This window comes from Vanellus vanellus, assembly GCF_965231255.1.
Source record: "Vanellus vanellus genome assembly, chromosome: 2".
Classification (NCBI taxonomy): domain Eukaryota; kingdom Metazoa; phylum Chordata; class Aves; order Charadriiformes; family Charadriidae; genus Vanellus; species Vanellus vanellus.
In genome coordinates, this window is record NC_138906.1 from 127568968 (window position 1) to 127592664 (window position 23697).

General features: G+C 42.7%; 1 protein-coding gene across 1 annotated transcript in view; it reads left to right on the forward strand.

Annotated features, from left to right (window-relative positions):
• Nucleotides 1-22501, forward strand: part of XKR4 (XK related 4) — a gene marked incomplete at both ends in the record, with an annotated part of 242685 nt that extends 220184 nt beyond the window's left edge. The window contains one exon of the mRNA XM_082499625.1: nt 21555-22501. Coding sequence (XP_082355751.1) covers nt 21555-22501 — 947 coding nt within the window. The remainder of the gene's footprint in view (nt 1-21554) is intronic.
• Nucleotides 22502-23697: the final 1196 nt, after the last annotated feature.

Consider the following 23697-nt stretch of genomic DNA (forward strand, 5'->3'; position numbering starts at 1 on the left):
TGGCTTTTAGAATAAAAATGCCTTAAGGCATAAAAATGCCTGAAATTCAGGCATAAAAATGCCTGAAGTCTGGTTTCCTTTCAGTGGGAATGCTTCTTTGGACCCTTCTCTAGCTGCTGTTTCCCTGAACTTTACAGAATGTGGTATCTTTGAGACGTCTATTTCTGTGTCAAATTCTGCTGAAATCACTTGATCATTCCTAAAAATTACCATGGAGCAGAATCATGTGCAGATGCATAAAGAAACAATTCTTAAAATGATAAAAGAAAATGTGCACAGAGATAAAAAATAAGTATAGATTAGCTTGACATTAATTCAGTATAATAGAAAGGTTAACTATGTACTCAGCTAACAAAGAATTAGAGGCTAGATAGTGGAATTCTGTAAACAATTGTTTCATGAATGTTATGTCTTGTTACCCAGGCCTGTTGACTTTCATCAATCAGCTTAGAAGTTAGGATGATAACAGCAACTATAACGAATAACATGGTGGGGTTAAGTTCACGGAACTTAAAATCGTATGGACTTGGGCATCAACTTGGAATTCTATATGTTCAGATTCCTCAGGTGGTCATGAACCTGATCTTCTCTTACTTTGCTCCCCCAGTCCCTGTCTTGCAGTAGAGAGGTGTGGGTAGAGAGGTTGCCAGTGAAGACTGAAGCAAAAAAAGTTGTTGAGTGCCTCAGACTTCTCCTCGTCCATTGTTGCCAGTTTGCCAATCTTGTTCATCAGGGGTGGTACACTTTCTTTGACCTTCCTTTTCTGGCTGACATCCCTGTAGAAACCCTTATTATTATTCCTGGCATCCCTTGCCAAGTTCAGCTCCAGTTGCACCTTGGTCTTCCTCCCCATACAACTGGGCAGCATCCCTATACTCTTCCCAGGATACCTGTCCCTGCTTCCACTGCCTGTGCCTTTCCTTCTTGCCCTTTAGTTTGACCAGCAGGTCTCCACTCAGCCATGCCAGCCTCTTGCCTTCCTTTCCCGATTTCTTACACCTGGGGATCAAGAGCTCTTGTGCTGGGTCAAAAGCATCCTCAAAGATCTGCCAGCTCTGTTCTGCTCCCTTGTCCCTGAGGGCAGTTTCCCAGGTGGTCCTATTGACTAAATCCTTGAACAGGTGGAATTTTACTTTCCTAAAATTCAGAGTCCTGACTCTACTCTTCGCCTGACCCATATCCCTCAGGACTGCAAACTCCACCGGTGCATAATCACTGCAGCCCAGGCTGCCTCCAATCTTGATGTCACTGATGAGCTTGCTTGCATTGGTGACCAACAAGTCCAGTATCCTACCCTCTGCTAGGGCTGTCTATCACCTGGCTTAAGAAGTTATCCTCCATGCACTCCAGGAGTCTCCTTGATTGCCTACAGCTCACCATGCTACTTTTCTAGCAGTTGTTGGGGTGGTTGTGGTCCCCCAGCAGGACGAGGGCCTGCGAACGCAATGCCTTTGTAGCTGGAGTAGGAAGAATTCATCAATAGGCTCCCCTTGGTTTCGTGGCATGTAGTAGACACCAACCACAAGGTTCCCCTTGTTTCCTCGGTCTCTAATTCTTACCCATAAGCTTTCAACCTTTTTGTGGCTATTCTTCAGAGGCAGCTCTTCACACTTTATCCATTTCTTGGTGCATGATATTTTAATGCAGAAAAGTGTATTTTGGAATCAGAAACATAGACTACACCTGTAGGATGGGAAAATCTGTCTTAAAAAAACAGTAATTCAAAAGATGGCATAGCAATCAGCCGAGAAAAGATCTTTTTTGGTGCAATCTCAGTGTCAAGTTGTGCCTTTGAGCCTTATTCTGATCCATGGGTGCAGAAGAAAGATATGCAATAGACACATACCACTGTGAACACCACCACCAAGACCACTGTTAAAAGTCCGTGCCCTGTTCTGTGACTCGCACCTCCTGTAGGATGAAGCTACTGAAAGAAATTCAAAGCAGGAGAATAAAATGGTCCCAGAGGCCATTGATCAATCATTTGGATATAAGACTTTAAGGGACTGATCAACCTGGAATATTGGGAAAAGGTTGAAGAAGTAATTCAATCATCCTCTATGGGTACTTGTACATGAAAAAAATGTTTGCTAGCAGGAGCCAGGAAAGCTTTTCCAGTCTTCTAGACAAGCACCAGAAATTGAAATTAGATTAATTTAATCTTGCAACGAGGTGCAGTTTTTTGGCACAAGCCACATATAAATATTGAAAAGGCTTTTCACAGGAAATGTTGAGTCATTATTTTTCTTGGAGTCTTCAAATTGTGCCAGTTTATCTGCCTGTATGTGGTGTATAAATCTAAATATAAAGTGTACATATAAAGTGTAGACAGATACATAATATTTATCTCTGTATATCATGTGGACATATTCTAGATATGTCAGATAGGCAGAGATACAGCTGTAGAGCTTCCTTACTGGTAACATATAGCTTTATAACTAATATTGAAGACAAAGGCATAAACATGAAATCTAAAATAATCCAAAGATGGGCATGGGGTAGAACCAGAATTAATCTGCAGACTTCCCAGAATATGCTGAATATTCTCCAAATCGGTTAGTTAGACTTTACTTCAATTTACATTTTCTGCACAGTAGGTAAAAATACGGATTTTCTTTTGGGGTGTGGGAGAGGAGTTTGTGATTGCTTTTCCATTAACAGAAAAGTAACCCTATTTAATGAATTATTGTGAAAATGTATTTGAAGTTTTTCAAAGTGAAACAATCATAACAAAGAGTGAGAACTGTAATATTTCAGCTTGATCCAGAGGAAACTTAAATAGCACCATGTATCAGACAAAGCTAACAGCTCCAGTTTTCCCTCTGCTAAGAGGGATTGCACAAATGCTAAATCGATTTTCTTTTCAGGGTGATACTAATTGGCTTTTGTTGCTGAGCACCATATCAGGCATTATCCTCAGCATCTCTTTACAGCTGAAAAGCTTAGAGGAGCTTAAATGGTAAACACAGAAAAATGCTATATATAAAAAATATTTCTTTGAAAAATTGTGTCAAATAAGGTACTAACTTCAGAATGACTTTAATGTACAAGTGGGAGAAATATCAGTAGCTTAATGAGGCTGAAATTTATCCCCTTTCAGAAAGCCAATACAAGCCTATGAACCACTGAAAGCCCATCCTAAACGTATGGCTTAAGGAAATTTAAGGGCACTAATGGCCCCGTGCTATCTTTCTGCATGGAGTCAGTGTTTCGTTGGCAGTGACCCGATCCCATTCTACTGATTTGTAATAAGACTTAGTATAAGGTATCTGGGATATTTTTCATGCCAAAATATGTCTTGTCTTCTAGTCTTCTCTGTGTTGGATGCTGGCCACTGCTAGTGCAATATCTGAAAAAAAAAAAAAAATCTGGTATATTTGAAATATTGCTTTAGCCCTTCCTTTTTCAAATCCTCAACAGACAGTTCTTGAGCCAGTGTGATACTGCCATGTGTATTTTATGATATTCAGTACCTCTTGAAAAAAATACCTAGAAGAGAGAGTTTGGATCCACCAGATACTATTTCTGATACGTTCCACCATATTGCAGCCAGTGTGGTCATTTCAAGCTCTTTTGCTTCTGGGATGCTGGTGGAAAACACATCAGAAAGCTTGGGTAATAGTAAGAACATATATCTTTCACCAGCTCATTTCAGACTTAGGAAAATTGTCTTCAGATTTAAAATTTATTTTAAAGTTGCTTTGTCCATGCACTTGGCATTTCTGTGGGTATTCATTTAGCCACACACATGATTAAGACCCCCAGAGCTATCAGGAATAATGCTTGAAGCCCTCATTCTGAGGGTTGTATATGATGGGACTTTCAAAGTCCATGCCTCCTTCTCTTACAGCGTTTAGTCTTTACATAACTGGACGCATTTATGTTCTATTAATTTAAAAAAAAATACTTGGAAACACCACTGACTATGGAGTTTTCTTTGTAAATTATACCCTGATCTCTGTAGTACCATTGCCTATTGAGAAGGGAAGGACATGTCCTCACCCAAACCAAGAGAAAGAAAGAAAGAAAGAAAGAAAGAAAGAAAGAAAGAAAGAAAGAAAGAAAGAAAGAAAGAAAGAAAGAAAGAAAGAAAGAAAGAAAGAAAGAAAGAAAGAAAGAAAGAAAGAAAGACAAACATATCTCTAAAGATGTCCTGACATTATGCTATTTCAAAGGTACTGAGGGCTTCTAAGTGAAAAACTGATGTCCTGGAAACCTTTGCTTTTAAAACTCTGAAGGTACCTGAAATGTTATGCTGAAGTTGTTTGAACTCTATGGAACTTCAGCCAAATCGGTGGCTGAAAACCAAAAGTAGATGAAGTTAGACTGGAAAAAAAGGTGCAATTTTAAAGTGAAGGTAAATATTCCTTGGAAGAATGTTTTCTTCATTGTTTGAAACTTTTGAATTCTTATGCGCCTGTTTTAACACAAGTATGGGATTCACTTAGTGTTCGTGGGGAAAATCTCTGTGGCTCATATTGTACACTGACTGATTGTTACTGTGCTATCTCATTTTAAATATATAGATATAGATATATAGATATATATCTATATCCATGAAACACTGAAGTATCAAATTTTGTGCATGTTTCACTATAAAAGAAAGATTGTAAATTTGGTGTGACCGAGTTAAACTAAAACAAACATTGATACGTACTTCCTTTTTCTAGAATTTATACTTTTCTCCACAGGAATAGAAAAACTGTTATTGTATTAACTTTCCAATCTTCCTGGGTATTAGGTGCATTCTGCTCCCACATCCTCCAGTGGCAGCTTTGATATTCTCAGACATCCATTCTTTGAGGCGGCCGGTGCCTTGTAGGGTGTTGGCAGGTGGCAGGACGCCCTTCAGAGGAAGGAGGGTTTATGGAAGTTTGAGGTATGTTTCCATGTATCCTTGTGCAAAGAAAAAATCTTTTTCTTGAGTAGTCCTGGAAGGAATAGGTACAGCCTGGCCCCTGAAGCCTGAATGTCACTTTTTAATGACCATATGTACGGTTTGTGCATGCAAAAATCTATTGCCATGAGATGATTACATGAGACAGGTTGACCTTGGGCAGCACTCAGGTGCCCACCCAGCAGCCCACTTACTCCGCTTCCTCAGCAGGGCAGGGGGAGAAAAAAGGATGAAAAACCTCATGGGTTGGGGTAAAGACAGGGAGATCCCTTACCAGTTACCATCACAGGCAAAACAGACTTGATTCATTGCCAGTTAAAATAGATGTGGATAGTGAGAAACAAAGGCAAATTAAAACAACACCTTCCCCCTGCATCCTCTTTTTACCAGCCTCAACCTCACTCCTTCATTCCTGACCCTTCTACGTCCTCCCCCAGCATGGCGTAGGGTGATGGGGAATGGGGGGGAAATTGCAGTCAGTCCATAACAGTTTGCCTCTCCTGCTCCTTACTCCTCACACTTTTCCTCTGCTCCAGCGTGGGGTCCCTTGACAGGATATAGTTCCTTCAAGGTAAACCTGCTCCAGTGTGGGATTTCCATGGGCTGCAGTTTCCTTCGAGAAATATCCATGGGCTGCAGGGTGGATATCTGCGCCACCATCGTCCTTCACAGGCTGCAGGGAAATACCTGCTCCACCACGGTCCTCTCCTCACAGAGGCTGCCCCACGTGTCCCCCTGCCCGCTGCTGTCACCGACAGCCAGTATGTCAGAAAACAGTTTCAATGCAGAATTGATTAGGAAATCAATACTGTGTCTAGCACCACCATGTTTTCCCTTCAACACATTTATTTCCAAATTGTGTACTGCTTTGTTACTGTTGCTTTGAGACCTGTTATTCTGAAGTTTTACTTTCCTGCCGTCTTTTGCTATTTGGGCTCAGTGTATGCCTGCAGCGTCCCCAAGCCAGCCGCCGGGGTCTGGCAGGCCACTGCCCCGTGATCTGGGAAGGATGGCCTACAGACCTTGGGACAGGTGACCACAGTGACTGTGAGAAAGAAACAAATGCTAATACTAATTTTCTCCCTATTCATGCTCGTACACTGTTGTAGACTAAGTACGATGTCTTTTCTTTTTCTTTTCTTTTTAAAAAAAAGGTTTTGTATATTCCTAAAGAAACAAATATATTTTGTTGTCATAAAAGACTGAAATAATCTAAATGGCATTTACTGTGTACATCTATGACAAAGTAACCTGCCTGGTTGATGTGGGGTGAGCAGTAGACATTGTTTACCTGGATTTCTCCAAGGCTTTCAACATGGTTCCCCACAGCCTCCTCCTAGAGAAACTGATGGGTTATGGTCCAGACGAGTAGTCTGGGTGGGGAAATGGCTGACAGGCCGTGCCCAGAGGGTGGTGGTAAATAGCTCCTTTTCAAACTGGCAACCTGTCACAAGTGGGGTCCCCCCAGGGATTGATGCTGGGCCCAACACTGTTTAATATCTCCATAAGTGATCTGGATCAAGTGCACCCTGGTGAAGTTTGCTGATACCAAACTGAGTAGGGAAGTGGACACTTCAGAAGGGAGAGCCACCCTGCAGAAAGACCTGGATAGGCTGGAAGAGTGGGCTACCAAGAACCTTATGAAGTTCATCAAGGACAACTGTAAGGTCTTGCACCTTGGAAAACATTACCCATGTGTGCAGCACAGACTGGGATCTACCAAGCTGGGGAGCAGCTCTTTGGAAAGGGACCTGCAGGTCCTGGTGGACAGCAAGCTCAATGTGAGTGAACAGTGTGCTGCAGCAGCAAAAAAAGCCAACAGGATTTCTCAGTTGCATCAACAAGGGCATCACCAGCAGAGCTAAAGTCATTAGTCATTAAAGAAGTTTCCTGGAGAAACTGGCTGTTCATGGCCTGGACAGGTGTACACTTCGCTGGGTAAAAAACTGGCTGGATAGCCGTGCCCAGAGAGTGGTGGTGAATGGAGTTAAATCCAGCTGGTGTCCGGTCACAAGTGGTGTCCCCCAGGGCTCAGTGCTGGGGCCAGTTCGCTTTAATATCTTTGTCAATGATCTGGATGAGGGGATTGAATGCACCCTCAGTAAGTTCGCAGATGACACTAAGCTGGGTGGGCATGTTGATCTGCTCGAGGGTAGGATGGCTCTGCAGAGGGATCTGGACAGACTGGACCAATGGGCCAAGGCCAATGGTATGAGGTTCAACAAGGCCAAGTGTCGGGTCCTGCACTTGGGTCACAACAACCCCATGCAGCGCTACAGGCTTGGGGCGGAGTGGCTCAAAAGCTGCCCAGCAGAAAAGGACCTGGGGATGTTGGTGGACGGCCAGCTGCATATGAGCTGGCAGTGTGCCCAGGTGGCCAAGAAGGCCAACAGCATCCTGGCCTGTATCAGGAATAGTGTGGTGAGCAGGACTAGGGCAGTGATCATCCCCTGTATTTGGCACTGGTGAGACCCCACCTCGAGTACTGTGTTCAGTTTTGGGCCCCTCACTACAAGAAAGACATTGAGGTGTTGGAGAGTGTCCAGAGATGGGCTACAAAGCTGGTGAAGGGTCTAGAGCACAAGTCGTACGAGGAATGACTGAGGGAACTGGGGTTGTTTAGCCTGGAGAAGAGGAGGCTGAGGGCAGACCTTATCACCCTCTACAACTACCTGAAAGGAGGTTGTAGAGAGGTGGGGGCTGACCTCCCTGGTGACAAGTGATAGAATGAGAGGAAATGGGTTCAAGTTGTGTCAGGGGAGGTTTAGATTGGATATTAGGAAAAAAAATTTCACTGAAAGGGTTATTAAACATTGGAATAGGCTGCCCAGGGAGGTGGTGGATTCGCCATCCCAGGAGGTGTTTAAAAAAAGGGTAGATGTGGTACTTGGGGACGTGGTTTAGAAGTGGTTTTGTCAGGGTAGGTTAATGGTTGGACCTGATGATCTTAAAGGTCCCTTCCACCCTCAACAATTCGATGATTCTATGATTATCCGACTCTACTCAGTGCTTGTCAGGTGGCACCTGGAATGCTGTGTTCAGTTTTGGTCCCAGCTATGCGAAAAAAGATGTGGACAGGCTGGAGAGGGTCCAGAGAAGGGCCGCAAAGATGATCAAAGGACTGTGAAGCCTGCCATATGAGGAAAGGCTGAGAGAATTGCGTTTGTTCAGCCTTAAGAAAAGAAGGGTTAGGGGAGATTTTATCACCATGTTCCAGCATTTAAAGGGTGGCTACAAAGACGACAAAGACTCACTTTTCATGAGGAGTCACTTGGGAAAGATGATGGGTAATGGGTACAAGTTACTCCTGGGGAGATTCCAACTGGACACAAGATGACAATTTTTCACAATGGGAACAATCAGCCATTGGAATAATCTCCTCAGGGCAGTGGTGGATTCCCCAACATTGGACACTTTAAGGTTCAGCTGGACAGGGTGCTGGGCCATCCTGCCTAGACCGTGCTTTTGCCAAGAAAGGTTGGAACAGATGATCCTTGAGGTCCCTTCCAACCTGGTATTCTATGATTCTATAATCTTTTTTTTTCACTTGATTAACATTTTCCTGAAGTGTTTCAAATTAAAGAATTCCAGTTGATCTTGTTAGCAGCCATAGAATGAAAATCTGTGTGGCTGGTTCCTCCAAACCAGTGAAAAATACCAAGAAAAACTTGATAAAAGTTGCATAAGCAAAAGCATATAGCAGCTTAAGAGAAAACTAAAGGGAAAATCACAGAAATGTGAATCAAGAGAAAGGTGTTTCCTCAAATCTTATGTTTTAACAGGATTTTTGATATGTCCAGTAGACTACGTCTTTTTCTCTTTCTCATGTTGGGTAGCAGGGAGAAGTGCTATTGCTTCTGCTGTTGACCTTATGGTCCATATGTGCATTGGACCGAGCAGTGCAGGTGGAGTCTTCTCCCGTAGATGGTGCCCTATCTTTAGCTTAACATTATGTTATCATGATGTTGTTTCTCCTCAAGAGCTAATGGTAGGGGTTATGTTCTGCTTGGTGTTGCTGCAGTCTTCAGATAATCCCTTGATTTCTATAAGCTACTTTCAGCAACCTCAAGACATCAAAAGAATTTTTTTTGCCTAAGAAGTGTACAAATCATGGAAATGAGCCTGGAGTCAGTGGGTATGTTTGTGCTGCGCATACTTCACTGGAGTATAAAGATACCAAATTACCTAACAGACAAGGAGTCTAACTGTGAAAGTACAGAAGTCTAAGTTTATCTTCCTAACAGACAAAATGATCTCATGCTGTCTTGCCAAGCCTGGCAGCATACAGACTTCATGACATACCTGAGTACCCGATGGTTGTCACTGCCTGTAAAGGACTGGACTTGATTAGTGGCTAATAAGGACTCCCGAATTGTAAGTTATAAATATAGCATGTCTTTAGTAGGGCAAGAAACTAACAAATGTTAGGAAAATGTACTTGTGAGGGAGGAGAAGAGATCACCCAGGATGCTCAGTCAGCTAGTAACTGGCCTTAGCTAGCATATTCTGGCAGTGGGACAGTGGGATTTCAGTTCAAGTTATCTTAATGAGTCAATTACTTCTACAGATTGATGAGAAGGTAGCAGAGCTTTTCATTGTTGTGCCCCCCAACCCTTTCATTGTTAGCTGTCTGTGAAGAAAGAGAGGTCTGAATTACTGACGCTGGTATCTTGAAAGACAGAAGAGGTCCAACTTTCATGGTTCTTGTGGTGCCTGCATGCTAAATTGACTTTCTTTATCCATAGTACATTTTATTTATAGTTTCCAAAAGAACTCCTGAGATACTAAAACAAAATTCGCATGAAAAACTTAGTTTGGATTTGGGGGAGAGGCAAAGGAAACCTGTTCTTGATTGTAGCTTGAAACAGAATTATGACCATCATTCAGTTGTATATCTGTTTAAAGCTATGACCAAGATTGCTGCTGAGCAGAAGCATCTCAACAGTAGATTTGCTAAGGTGGATATGACCTTGCATGCAGCAAGAGGCAAATCATTAGGCAAGTGTCTGGGACAGGCCCTAAGAATCTGCTAAAGGTATGTACAATAAGCCAGCCTTTTGTCTGAGAACTTTGGACAAAGTCCAAGCCACCACTGGAAAAAAATTAGGAGTAGGTAAAATGAGTAAGGTTGAAAGTAATATTTAATATATACAATGTTTCTAGACTTCCAGGGCAAAGGTGAGTTGTTGTGGAGAGTCAAATTAAAGAAACAGCTGGAAGTTGTCTCACCAGAAGTATCTACAGAAAGCGGCTGAAAGGAATCATGGGAGAAATTATTCCTATACATGCTAGCATGTTCTCTGAGCATTACAGAACACTTGGGAGAAGTAATATTAGGTATAAATCTGACTTACATTTCAACAAGGAAGCGTTCCTGTCATCCCTTATGCTGCCTTACCCCACCCCATTACACAGTGGGAGAAAGTTAAGCTGAATGTTGGCAGACGAGGTGATGAAACCGTCTATATTGCCTTGAATATCCCCAGTTGTGAATGCGACCTGTGGCAAACACTCGAAATACAAACTACTAGACAGTCATGCTCAAACACTGTCACTCCCATGTTTGTGAGTAGCAAAGAGTCTAAGGAAAACTACAGAAGTGGAATATTTCAGTAAGATGCCGTTTCTATCTGGGCGTGATCAGAGCTAGTGGCAGCTTCTGACCTCGAGCAGCTTATTTCACTTGCACAGAAAGCCTTTGACTATGATTTAGTACAGCTAATGTAGGTCAAACTTGCTCATGTGGGAACATAATAGGATTATGTTGGCAACATACTTATGGAGAATGACCCTGGACAACAAGGCCAAACAGAGAATCACAGAATCACAGAATGATCAGGGTTGGAAGGGACCTCTGGAGATCATCTAGTCCACCCGCCCTCCCCCCCCGCCAGAGCAGGGTCACCTACAGCAGGTTGCACAGGATGGTGTCCAGGCGGGTTTTGAATGTCTCCAGTGTGGGAGACTCCACCACCTCTCTGGGCAGCCTGTTCCAGTGCTCTGCCACCCTCAAAGTAAAGAAGTTCCTCCTCATGTTAAGATGAAACTTCCTATGTTCAAGTTTGTGCCTATTACCTCTTCTTCTATCACCCTGAAGTACAGAAAAATATATGTTAGGGTCATCATAGAGCATATTTTAGGGAGTTGGACCTGGCTGCAGACATTAGGTTAGTGGTGCTTCCCTCTTCTGAAAAAAATAAATATGCCAGCAAAGACTGTGCCAGCAAGGATCCTTGTACATGAAATGTCCCTCATTATGAAACCTAGTGACAGACACTTAAGGCTTTAAGGATGGATTCCAGTGTGGATACTTCACTACAGTGCTACAGCTCACCCCAGCAGGCTACATCTGCAGTCATCAGGAAGGAAATAACCCGGGTGAGAGCAAGAGTTTATATTACTCTCCATTTAGATAATAGGAAAGCATAAAAAAGTAAGCTTCATCTTTACGTTTCATCTCACAGTATTTGTTAGGGAATGAGACCCATGCGCATGAAACGCATACTGAGAACCTGGACACGCAGTCTCTGATATGATCAAAAGCTGCCCCTGATGCATGCAAAATGTCTTGTGTAGTAACCACGTGCGGAAGCACGGTATGTATACTATGTCATACATTGCCGTACTAGTGTATGGAAATAAAAGAATTAGCGCAGAAACCCATAGACTATTGTCAAGCTGCCTGTAAGGTCTCCCCATGAACATCGAGCTGGTGGCTATAGAATCATAGAATCATAGAATCAGTGAGGTTGGAAGGGACCTTTAAGATCATCAAGTCCAACCATTAACCTACCCTGATAAAAACACCACCACTCCTAAACCATGTCCCTAAGCAGCTCATCTACCCTTTTCTTAAACACCTCCATGGATGGTGAATCCACCACCTCTCTGGGCAGCTTATTCCAATGTTTAATAACCTTTTCAGTGAAAAAATGCTTCCTAATATCCAATCTAAACCTCCCCTGACATAACTTGAACCCATTTCCTCTCGTCCTATCACTTGTCGCCAGGGAGAAGAGGTCAGCTCCCATCTCTCTAAAACCTCCTTTCAGGTAGTTGTAGAGGGTGATAAGGTCTCCCCTCAGCCTCCTCTTCTCCAGGCTAAACAACCCCAGATCCCTCAGTCGTTCCTCATAAGGTTTGTCCTCCAGACCCTTCACCAGCTTTGTAGCCCTTCTCTGGACACGCTCCAACACCTCAATGTCCTTCTTGTAGTGAGGGGCCCGAAACTGAACACAGTACTCGAGGTGAGGCCTCACCAGTGCCGAGTACAGGGGGATGATTACTTCCCTAGTCCGGCTCACCACACTATTCCTGATGCAGGCCAGGATGATGTTGGCCTTCTTGGCTGCCTGGGCACACTGCTGGCTCATGCTCAGCCGGCTGTCCACCAACACCCCCAGGTCCTTTTCTGCCAGGCAGCTTTCGAGCTACTCCGCCCCCAGTCTGTAGCGCTGCATGGGGTTGTTGTGACCCAAGTGCAGGACCCGACACTTGGCCTTGTTGAACCTCATACCATTGGCCTCAGCCCATCTGTCCAGCCTGTCCAGATCCCTCTGCAGAGCCAATCTACCCTCAAGCAGATCAACACACCCCCCCAGTTTAGTGTCGTCTGCGAACTTACTGAGGGTGCATTCGATCCCCTCATCCAGATCGTTGATAAAGATATTAAAGAGAACGGGCCCCAGCACCGATCCCTGGGGGACACCACTCGTGACTGGACACCAGCTGGATTTAACTCCATTTACCACCACTCTCTGGACACGGTCATCCAGCCAGTTTTTTACCCAACGAAGAGTATACCTGTCCAGGCCATGAGCAGCCAGTTTCTCCAGGAGAATGCTATGGGAAACGGTGTCAAAAGCCTTGCAAAAATCCAGGTAGATAGCATCCACAGCTTTTCCGTCGTCCACCAAGTGGGTCACCTTGTCATAGAAGGAGATCAGGTTTGACAGGCATGACCTGCCTTTCACAAACCCATGCTGACTGGGCCTGATCACCCTGTTCTCTTGCATGTGCCGTGTGATGGCACTGAGGATGATCTGCTCCATGACCTTCCCAGGCACCGATGTCAGACTGACTGGCCTGTAGTTCCCTGGATCCTCCTTCCGGCCCTTCTTATGGATGGGTGCCACATTTGCCAGCCTCCAGTCAGCTGGGACCTCCCCGGTTATCCAGGACTGTTCATATATGATGCACAGTGGGCCGGTAAGCACTTCCGCCAGCTCCCTCAGCACCCTTGGATGGATCCCATCCGGCCCCATAGATTTGTGCACCTCCAGGTGCTGAAGCAGGTCCCTCACCATTTCCCTTTGGACTACAGGGGTTTCACTCTGCTCCCCATCCCTGTATTCTAGCTCAGGGGTCGGAGAATTCAAGGAACAACTGGTCCTACTGCTGAAGACTGAGGCAAAGACGGCATTAAGTACCTCAGCCTTTTCCTCATCCTTGGTTACTACGTTACCAGCCCCGTCTATTAGAGGACAGATATTATCCTTGGTCCTCTTTTTATCGCTAATATATTTATAGAAACTTTTTTTGTTGTCCTTGACAACAGAAGCCAGGTTTAGCTCTAGCTGAGCTTTGGCCCTTCTGATTTTTTCCCTACATCGCTTTACTACCTCTTTGTAATCCTCCTGGGTGGCCTGCCCTTCCTTCCAAAGGCCGTATATCCTCTTTTTTTCCCTAAGCTGCAACACTAGCTCCCTGCTTAGCCAGGCCGGTCTTTTTCCCCGACGGCTTGTCTTACGGCACACGGGGACAGCCTGCTCCTGCGCCTTTAGGACTTCCGTCTAGAAAGACATCCAGGCTTCCTGGGGTCCTTTGCCCTGGAGGACTGCCTCCCAGGGGACTTTGTCAACCAGGCTCCTGAAGAGCCCAAAGTCCGCTTTCCGGAAGTCCAAGGTGGCAGTTCTGCTGACCCCCTTCCTTGCTTCTCCCAGAATTGAGAACTCTATCATTTCATGGTCACTGTTGCCAAGACGGCCTCCGACCATCACATCCCCCACAAGACCTTCCCTGTTTACAAACAACAGATCCAGCAGGGCACCTTCCCTAGTTGGCTCTTTCACTAGTTGTGTTAAGTTATCCCCAGTACCTTCCAGGAACTTTCTAGACTGTTCCCTCCCTGCTGTATTGTATTCCCAGCAGATGTCCGGCAAATTGAAGTCTCCCACGAGGACTAGAGCTCGCGATCTTGAGACTTCTCCCAGCCGTTTATAGAATATTTCATCTGCCTCCTCATCCTGGTTGGGCGGTCTATAACAGACTCCTACTACAATATCTGCCTTGTTAGCCCTCCCTCTGATCCTTACCCATAAACACTCAATCTCATTATCACCATCATTTAGTTCAAGACATTCATAACACTCCCTGACATACAGGGCCACCCCCCCGCCTCTCCTCGCTTGCCTATCCTTCCTGAAGAGTCTATAGCCATCCATGGCAGCACTATAGCTATGTGAGTCATCCCACCATGTTTCTGTGATGGCAACTACATCGTAATTACCCTGGTGTACAATGGCTTCCAGCTCCTCCTGTTTCTTGCCCATGCTACGTGCATTAGTGTATAAGCACTTCAGCTGGGCTATTGGTCCTTTCTCCTTTTTACTGGAGGGAGCTGAAGTTCTGCCATCCCCAGACATCTTCCTAAGGAGCCCGGTTACGCCCCCTGTCTTTTCCAAGTCTAGTGCCAGCACCCCACTTTCAGGCTTTTTGCTAGCAACCTTGGATCTATCCCCATCCCCCTTCAAACCTATACTTGCAGAGCAGCATGGCAAAAGCTATGAGTAAATATAGCAAGCCATTTTCTGAAGCTGGAGGGATACAGTCGTGATACACTGTTTCCTCCAGGATTAAGGTTTTAAGCAGGACTAGGAATGTTAGAGCGCCTTGGCTTTGGCTCAGAGACGCACTTGTAAGCCTGGTTGTATATGATGTCACTTCTCCAGCTGGGTATGAAACTTATAATAATAGGCTTCCTTAAAAAATGTTTCATAGTCCTAGGTTCCAGGCAACGTTGTCACGCCCAGATGTCCTGCTGTGGTTGTTATTCCTGCTTTTACATGAATTTAGTCCTGGAAATGGTGAGATAAATACAAGTTTAAAAAGGAGGATGAAGCAGAGACAGAAGCCTTGGCAGGAGTTTGATTTCCAAAATAAGGTTGAATGTCAAGGAGCACTTTCTCTGATCAGTTCATTCATTTGTAGGGTTTCCAGATGAACCTGAGATGTTCTGTACTTATTCTATACAGGATTTATGGATCAGTGTGTTTAGAAAAAAAGTAGATTATGGACCTGAATATGCCTTTACTCTCTCAAGTACAAATCAGGAATAAGATAAAATTAGTGTGAGAATGGGACCTATATTTTTTTTCAGTTGCACCCCAGTCTAAAGATTATTTTGTGGGAGTGGGAGAAAAATACAAACTAGTAAATCATATATGCTGCTTAGACATTGAATTGCTTTCCTCAAAGTTAAATAAATTGGGAGAACCATAATGCAAAGGCAGAGGTGTCAGCAGGATATAATTAAGTTGTGAATTGCCAAGCAGAGATGCAATATGGAAAACCCTTATCTGTTGTGAGCAATTCTATTTGGATTACTCACGAACAAAACATTTCAGTCAGATTTCTCACAAATACTGTTGAGGAGAATGTCATTGGCTCTCCTGTAGCTTTTTGAGCCTGCTTCCCTGAAATAATATTACATTTGTAAATGTATCCATCTCTGTATACCTTCTCTTCTCCCTCATATGTGTTTGCTTTCACTTGTGAAAATTATGTTCATTGTTTTTTATCTTGTCTTTAATGAGTTGTAGCTCATTGCAGTGTATTATGTATTACATCTAAAGTACCAGTACAGTTATGCCGTGCTCTGTAAAAGGCAAGAAAATCACTTATTTATTGAGAAATTAATCATAGCCAGGGAAAGAAGTTATAATTCAATCAAGACAATTCTGTTCTTTGTTTTCAGACAGGAAGTGCACTATCTTAAGGACATCTGAAACTCACCTGTAATTACAAAGTTGTCATTCCTTTATACAAATAATATAATTAAATAATGCAAATTGTTAATAGAATAAAAGAGGTTAAATTGTCTTTTTCACTCAAAGCAGATTCTAATTCGTTCCTGACTGAAAGTTGTCCTGGTACAATGCATTATCAACTGGTCTCCCTATTGAGGCTATTGTTGATGAGCTAAGCTACGAAGGAAGTAAGTGGGTAGGTACACTCCCCATTAATTGCTATTCAGAGTTTTTCAGGTGTCCATTTTAGAACCAAACAAAAGCATCATTTGCCTGATGCAATATGTGAAGTGATCTTTTTCCTGGGCCAAGCCCGTATTTCTTTCCTCTTCAGGACAGGACTTTAGAGACCAAATCATATACTGAGGAAAAAATTTGAAGGTTCAGGTTTACAAAAGGAAGAAACGACAGCATGCTTTTATGTTTCCCGAGACCATTTTACAGAATTCCTGCTTTCCTGGACTTTTAACAGTCTGTAACAGATGAGCACATAATTTCTTGAGTATATATTCCCTGAGATTGACTATTTAATCCTCATTTCCAAGATCAAGACCCCAAGTACAAGACTCTGATGTACAAGACTCTCAAATACACCTTCTGCAGCACCTGAGGAGAGTGTGGAGGCTACAGCTGAGCAAGCAGGAAAGCTGATTCTCTTTCTTCATGAGCAGTGGATCCACAGATCACAGTCCAATCTTCTCTGTTCATTTCTGAATGGCAAATAAGCCTTCCCAACTGCACGTTAAACCACCAGCTTTGTTACAAATTATTTGTTTTCTGTTAGGTCTATAGGACATCCTTTTTTTCTGGTGCCATGTTAGTGCCTTTAAAGTTTTGTTTTGATAGTAATATAAATGTATTTTAGTTTTTCCTTTGAAGGCTGAGGTACTCAATGAATTTTTTGCCTCAGTCTTCTCTGGCAAGTGCTCTAACTGCACTGCCCAAGCTGCAGAAGGCAAAGGCGGGGACTGAGAGAATGAAGAACTGCCCACTGTGGGAGATCAGGTTCAAGACCATCTGAGGAACCTGAAGGTGCACAGATCCACAGGACCTGCTGAGATGCATCTGCAGGTCCTGAGGGAACTGGCAGATGAAGTTGCTAAGCCACTGTCTATCACATTTGAGAAGTCGTGGCAGTCCGGTGAGGGTCCCACTGAATGGAAAAGAGGAAACATAACGCCCAGTTTTAAAAAGAAGAAAAGAAAAACCTGGGGAAATATAGGCCAGTCAGTTCTCACCTCTGTGCCTGGTTAGATCATGGAGCGGATCCTCCTGGGAACTCTGCTAAGGCACATGGAAAATAAGCAGGTGATCAATGGGAGCCAACACGTCTTCACTAAAGGCAAATCATGTCTGACAAATTTGGTGGCCTTGTAGGACAGGTTTACACCATTGGTGGATAAGGGAAGAGCACGACATCCTTGTCTCTAAATTGGAGAGATATGGATAAGTGGATAAGGAATTGGCTGGATGGTTGCACTCAAAGAGTTGCAGTCAATGTCTTGATGTCCAAGTGGAGACCAGTGATGAGTGGCGTTCCTCGGGGGTCTTTGTCAGCAAGATGGACAGTGGGATAGAGTGCACCGTCACCCAGTTTGCAGACAACAGCAAACTGTGTAGTGTGGTTGACGCACTGGAGGGAAGGGATGCCGTCCAGAGGGACCTGCACAGGCTTGAGAGGTACAAACCTCATGGAGTTCAACAAGAGCAAGTGCAGGGTCCTGCTCCTGGGCTGGGGCAATCCCAAGCACTAATACTAGCTGGGTGGAGAATGGACTGACAGCAGCCCTGAGGAGAAGGACTTGGGGGTGTTGGTTGGTGAGAAGCTCAACATGAGCCGGCAACGTGCACTCGCAGCCCAGAAGGCCAACTGCATCTTGGGCTGCATCAAAAGAAGCATGGCCAGCAGGTCAAGGGAGGTGATTCTCCTCCTCTACTGTGCTCTCATGAGACCCCACCTGAAGTACTGCGTCCAGCTCTGGGGCCCCCAACATAAGAAGGACATGGACCTGTTGGAGCGAGTCCAGAGGAGTGCCACGAAAATGACCAGAGGTCTGGAGCACCTCTCCTGTGCAGACAGGCTGAGAGAGTTGTGGTTATTCAGCCTGGAGAAGAGAAGGCTCTGGGGAGACCTTATAGTGGCCTTCCAGTACCTAAAGGGGGCCCACAGGAAATGTGGAGAGGGTCTCTTTATCAGGGAGCGTAGCAATAGGACGAGGGGTAACAGTTTTAAACTGAAAGAGGGTAGGTATAGGTTAGATATTAGGAAGAAATTCTTTACTGTGAGGGTGGTAAAGCACTGGAACAGGTTGCCCAGGGAAGTTGTGGAGGCCCCATCCCTGGAAATGTTCAAGGCCAGGCTGGATGGAGCTGTGATCAACCTGGTCTAGTGGGAGGTGTCCCTGCCCACGGCAGCGGGCTTGGATCTAGATGATCTTTAAGGTCACTTCCAACTCTAACCATTCTGTGACTCTATGAAACAGGGATAAAGAAGTTTATGCAAACGCATACTCAGCAAATGCATCAATATATTCTAATTAATGAATTATCCATTCAGTGCTACAGTAATTCACTTTATCTCTAGCCATTCCCAGTGAATTATTTATATAGTGACATTTATTAGCAAACTGCCATTTGCATCACTTTTACATTATTGTTCTCATTATTAATTATACTTTTAATAATTCTTTAGTGCTTGGTCTCATCAATAAAGTAAAAATGGATGGTGCCCATGAAGCGTTTAGCCTTATCTTAATTCTATATCCCTAACACCGTTGCCAATAGCACAAGAGTAGATACATAATACTTTAACTGGCAGTTCTTTCCTTTTGTACATTCCCTTGTCTCCTTTTCTGTCCTGTATGCCAGTATCCCTGAGTTTGTTCTGTAGAAGCAAAGGATGTTTCCCTCTTAATGACTATTTAAATAACAGAATTACTTTACTATTGTACTTGCTTCTTTCTGTCCCAGACAATGACTATGAATTAATTAGCATTAGAATATTGGAAAGTCCTATGAATTTTAACATTTTGCTTGGAACATTCTGTGTGCATTATTGAATGATTTTACACCTCCTAATGCAAAACTGATGATATCTCTACAAACCTCTGGGGGAGTTGTGTGAGGTCATTAAATTTAGATTTGCAAAGAAAATATATGGATTTCTCTCTCACATTAGTCTTTCCTGTGCTGATAATGCTATTTTTGAGCTCTTGTTCAGAGTGGCTCATTTGTATTGAAAGATTCTCTTATCCTTTATCCTATTCATCTACCTTTCCAAACTTTTCATTTCATAAGGGAAATGAACTGTGGTTTTTCAATACTTAAAACATTCCTACAGGAAAATGAGAACTTACATTTTCAGCTGTTAGTGTTGTCTCCGGAGATAACGGTCGCTGAAAGACAGCCCAGCGTGAGAAGCAAATATACATGTTAGAAATGAAAATAACAATTTATACCACGTCTCCTTTCTGTCTGATTGTTCTCTCTGTGAAGGAGGTTTCCAGAAGTAACGTTGGTGTTTTGGCATCCAGGCATCTGCGTGGGAAGAAAAATGAGGAAGTTTTATTAAAAACTCCCCCTGGAATCCTAAGTTTGTTCTATATCTCTGCTGATTGTTTATTATTATTTTTATTTTGAAAACAAAGGGGTTTTCAATTTGTGGATTCATGGGAGCTCACAACGTAATTAGCACCCTGCCAGTGACTGAGGGAGGAACACTGGCAAACACAATCCCTCCTGAAAGCGATGAATCCTTCTGTACTACTCACTGAGCAAAATCTTAGTGTGTTAAGCCAGGTGGTTTGCTTAAATAGATTTTTTTTTCCTTCAGAATCAGATATTATTTCCATAACCTACATTTTTCTGTTTTAAAATAAGCTTTTTTTTTTTAAAAAAAAAAGTAAATAGCAACATGTATTTAAGCTTAAATTTACCACTCTGTATTTGCATAAAATTGATAGTATTTAAGTAATATATTCTTGAAGGTTAAGTTCTAAAGAAAGCTACTGAACAGGGAAGAAACATACTGTCTATGCATCCAGAACCAAAGGTTGTTGAAATGATTAAACAGCTTTTAACAGCAGACAAAAGAAATGTTTTCTTCATTTCAGTTTGACTTACTTCAATAACTAGTTCAAAGTTAGGGAACTGCTTAGAAATAGAGTAAGCTGAACCATCATTATCTTTAAATGGTCTATGAATAAATTCTCAGTCTGGGATGCTGAGACTTATGAATTCATTCATTAACTGCATATAAAATTTGCTTTGGTAATAAACCAGTCTTAAGTATAAAATGTTTGATACATTTTTCCTCTGTATACAACGTATTTATTGCAATTTTATTTAAATAATAAATACACTTGAAAGACTGGGGTTTTGCATTTCAATTGAATTCCCATTTCCATCCAAAGCAGCTTGATATGAGTCGTAAGTAAATAAAAATTAATCTTCTAGTAAAGAAGAATTATGTAAGTGTTAAGCATTTGAATAATTATGCTGAGCTATATCGCTTCTTAAATGGGAATGTAAGGTATTTTTCTGGTAGTGTGTGGAAGTAATAGATTAGTTCAAAAATTAGATTCAGTTGCAAAGCAACTTTTTTTAAAAGTTTATCTACCCACAACAATCAAACTCACTTGAGGAAAAAAGAATAATGCACATTCAAAATAGGCATAGGAAGGCATTTATAAAAAATTTGTTTTACGGTTTTTGAGTTTTAAAGTGAACAGGAATTATTTCCACAGAAATAATGTTTGAAAATTTCATGAGAAATAATTTTATATTCAATTCTTTTTATGAAAAATATGTGACAGGTTTTCCAGAAATATAATAGTTCAGGGCCTTATAAATAAGCAATTCTGTGGTATGTGGAAGACAGAACAGCTCTATGAACATTAACTCATAACTCCCTGCTTTAGGAGCATCTGTACTCAGAGTTTTAATTCAGTAGAAAATTCCAACCTTTCTAAACTTGTTTTAATTTCCAACTGGAAGAAAATAAAGTTTTGACATTTTCTACTTATTAAAATTCTGTTTAAAAGTGATGGAAATATCAAAATGGGCAACATTCTTTCCTTCAGCAAGTGTAAGGCAGTTAGTTTATATTTTGATGTAACAAGTTACATTAATGTATTTTTAAAATGTAGATTTATGCTCACATTTTTATTGATTTAGTTTTTATGTATATGATGCTGGCATTTTAATTAGAAAGACTTGCTTTATATTTGGCTTATTTAATGACTTATCAAAGACAGAAAATTCATATTCTTTCTTCAAAACAATAACCACAGTAGATCCTGTTAAATCACACAGGTGACAGAGACACCTATTCCCGACTTGCTCAATATTGTGAATTAGTTCGTTTGTTTGCAACGTGAAATTGCTAGAGAAGCATTTCAGAGTGTAGTTTGATAGCCACTCTTGTTCGTGTGTACCCAACATTGCAAGGCCAATGAAAACTCAGCAGTAGAGGTCCGTTTCTCAATGCTGGCTGAGCTAAAGGGGGAGGAAGAGATTTTATTATGTCAGTGGCAGAGAACACATTTAAAGCAGCAAGGATCTCACCAGTTTTAACCAAGTGCTGATGTACTACTAATTATGCCTTATCTGCATCTCCTGCTTCCTCCTAGGTCTTACTGCTGCAGCATCTCTCGTATCCCTGGCTTGGGCTTTGGCTTCCTACCAAAAGGCCCTCCGTGACTCCCGTGACGACAAGAAACCCATCAGTTATATGGCTGTTATAATCCAGTTTTGCTGGCATTTCTTCACAATTGCAGCAAGGGTCATTACTTTTGCTCTGTTTGCCTCGGTTTTCCAGCTGTACTTTGGGATTTTCATCGTGCTGCACTGGTGCATCATGACCTTCTGGATCGTCCACTGCGAGACAGAGTTTTGCATCACTAAATGGGAGGAGATAGTTTTTGACATGGTTGTTGGGATAATCTATATCTTCAGCTGGTTCAATGTCAAGGAAGGAAGGACACGCTGTAGGCTTTTCATTTACTATTTTGTGATCCTTTTAGAAAACACCGCCTTGAGTGCTCTCTGGTATCTGTACAAGGCCCCACCAATCTCTGATGCATTTGCCATACCAGCACTGTGTGTAGTGTTCAGCAGCTTTTTAACGGGCATTGTTTTTATGCTAATGTACTATGCCTTCTTTCACCCCAATGGACCAAGGTTCGGGCAGTCGCCAAGCTGTGCTTGTGAGGACCCTGCCGCTGCCTTCACCCTACCCCCAGAAGTGGCCACAAACACTCTGCGGTCCATCTCCAACAACCGGAGTGTCACGAGCGAGCGGGATCAAAAATTTGCAGAGAGGGATGGGTGCGTGCCTGTGTTTCAGGTGAGACCCACCGCACCATCCACACCTTCATCCCGGCCACCAAGGATTGAGGAATCTGTCATTAAAATCGATCTGTTCAGGAACAGGTACCCAGCGTGGGAGAGACACGTGTTGGACAGGAGCCTGAGGAAGGCGATCTTAGCATTTGAATGTTCCCCTGCTCCTCCGCGGCTACAGTATAAAGATGATGCCCTTATCCAGGAGCGCTTGGAATATGAAACCACATTATAAACAAAACGAAAACACAGCTCGAAGAAGCTCCGATGTTACAGTCCAAATTAAGGGTTGACAGTAGGGCTGTAGGAATAACTAAACTGCGTCCTGCAAGTAGAGCAGCAAGCTGTAGTGTTCTTAGTCTGGCTACCATCATGATTATCATTTGATCCACTGTGTGCAGTCTGTCTGCAGGACACTGATACAGCAGCTTCACCTGAAAGCCTCGAAAAAACCCCAAACCCTGACCCAGACGTACAGATCAGTTGCTTCAGCTGGGGACGCTCACCCACGACTCCTTGCTGCTATGAAACTCTGACGGCACAGTGCTAACAATCAAACCAATAGGAAGGCTCTGACCAGAGCTTTCGACTTTAGCCAGTAGTGCATTTTATTTTAGAAATGAATGATTCATATTTGCGTAACCAATGGCAAAAACAAACAAAAAACCCTTTGCAAAAATAACAAAACTGGAGCACACAGTGTCGCTGTTATGAAAACTGTTTTCTGGGGAAAAAAATAGGAGCATAGTAGTCTTCAACACTCCCCTAAATCAACCATTCAGGTTAGAATAGGTTTGCAAAATATTTCTTAAATAAAAAGATACATCGTCATGTTTGTAAGGCTGCCAATGGAAAATAAACTAAATTCTGACTAATTAGGTCATAAACATCAATACTACCAGAACCGTTTGTTTTCTGTGGAACTTCAAAGTCTTTTTAAATGCAATTTAAGTTCTTTACGCTACTTTCAACAGAAATCCTATGCAGCTCACTTCTGGTTTTCAGGAGAAATAAGGAGCTCTAGCACGTAGTGATGTAAATTAAATGATAATCATGATTCAGTGTTCAATTTGCAAAAAAAAGAATATATATGTAAAAGTACAGGGAAGTATAGTTTTCTTATTCTAAACTTTTTGGAGGACCCCATTCAGATATTTCGGAAGAAACTACGAGGAGGTGAACACACTGAAAGGTCTCTGTTTCAGGACTGAGAATGCGTGATTCAGTGTATGAATGTATGCAGGGGTGACAAGAGACTGTGACATGCCATACCCTTCTAGTGCCAAACATTGTATAACTGCAAGGTTGATGTTGCCCGAGGGACAGATCACGAGTGGCACGAGCCCTACCAGAACAAGAAGCAGGAAAGACCAATCAAGTTCTCAACATGTAGAGACAGTTCTGATTTTTACCGCCCAAGGTGAAAGTGAT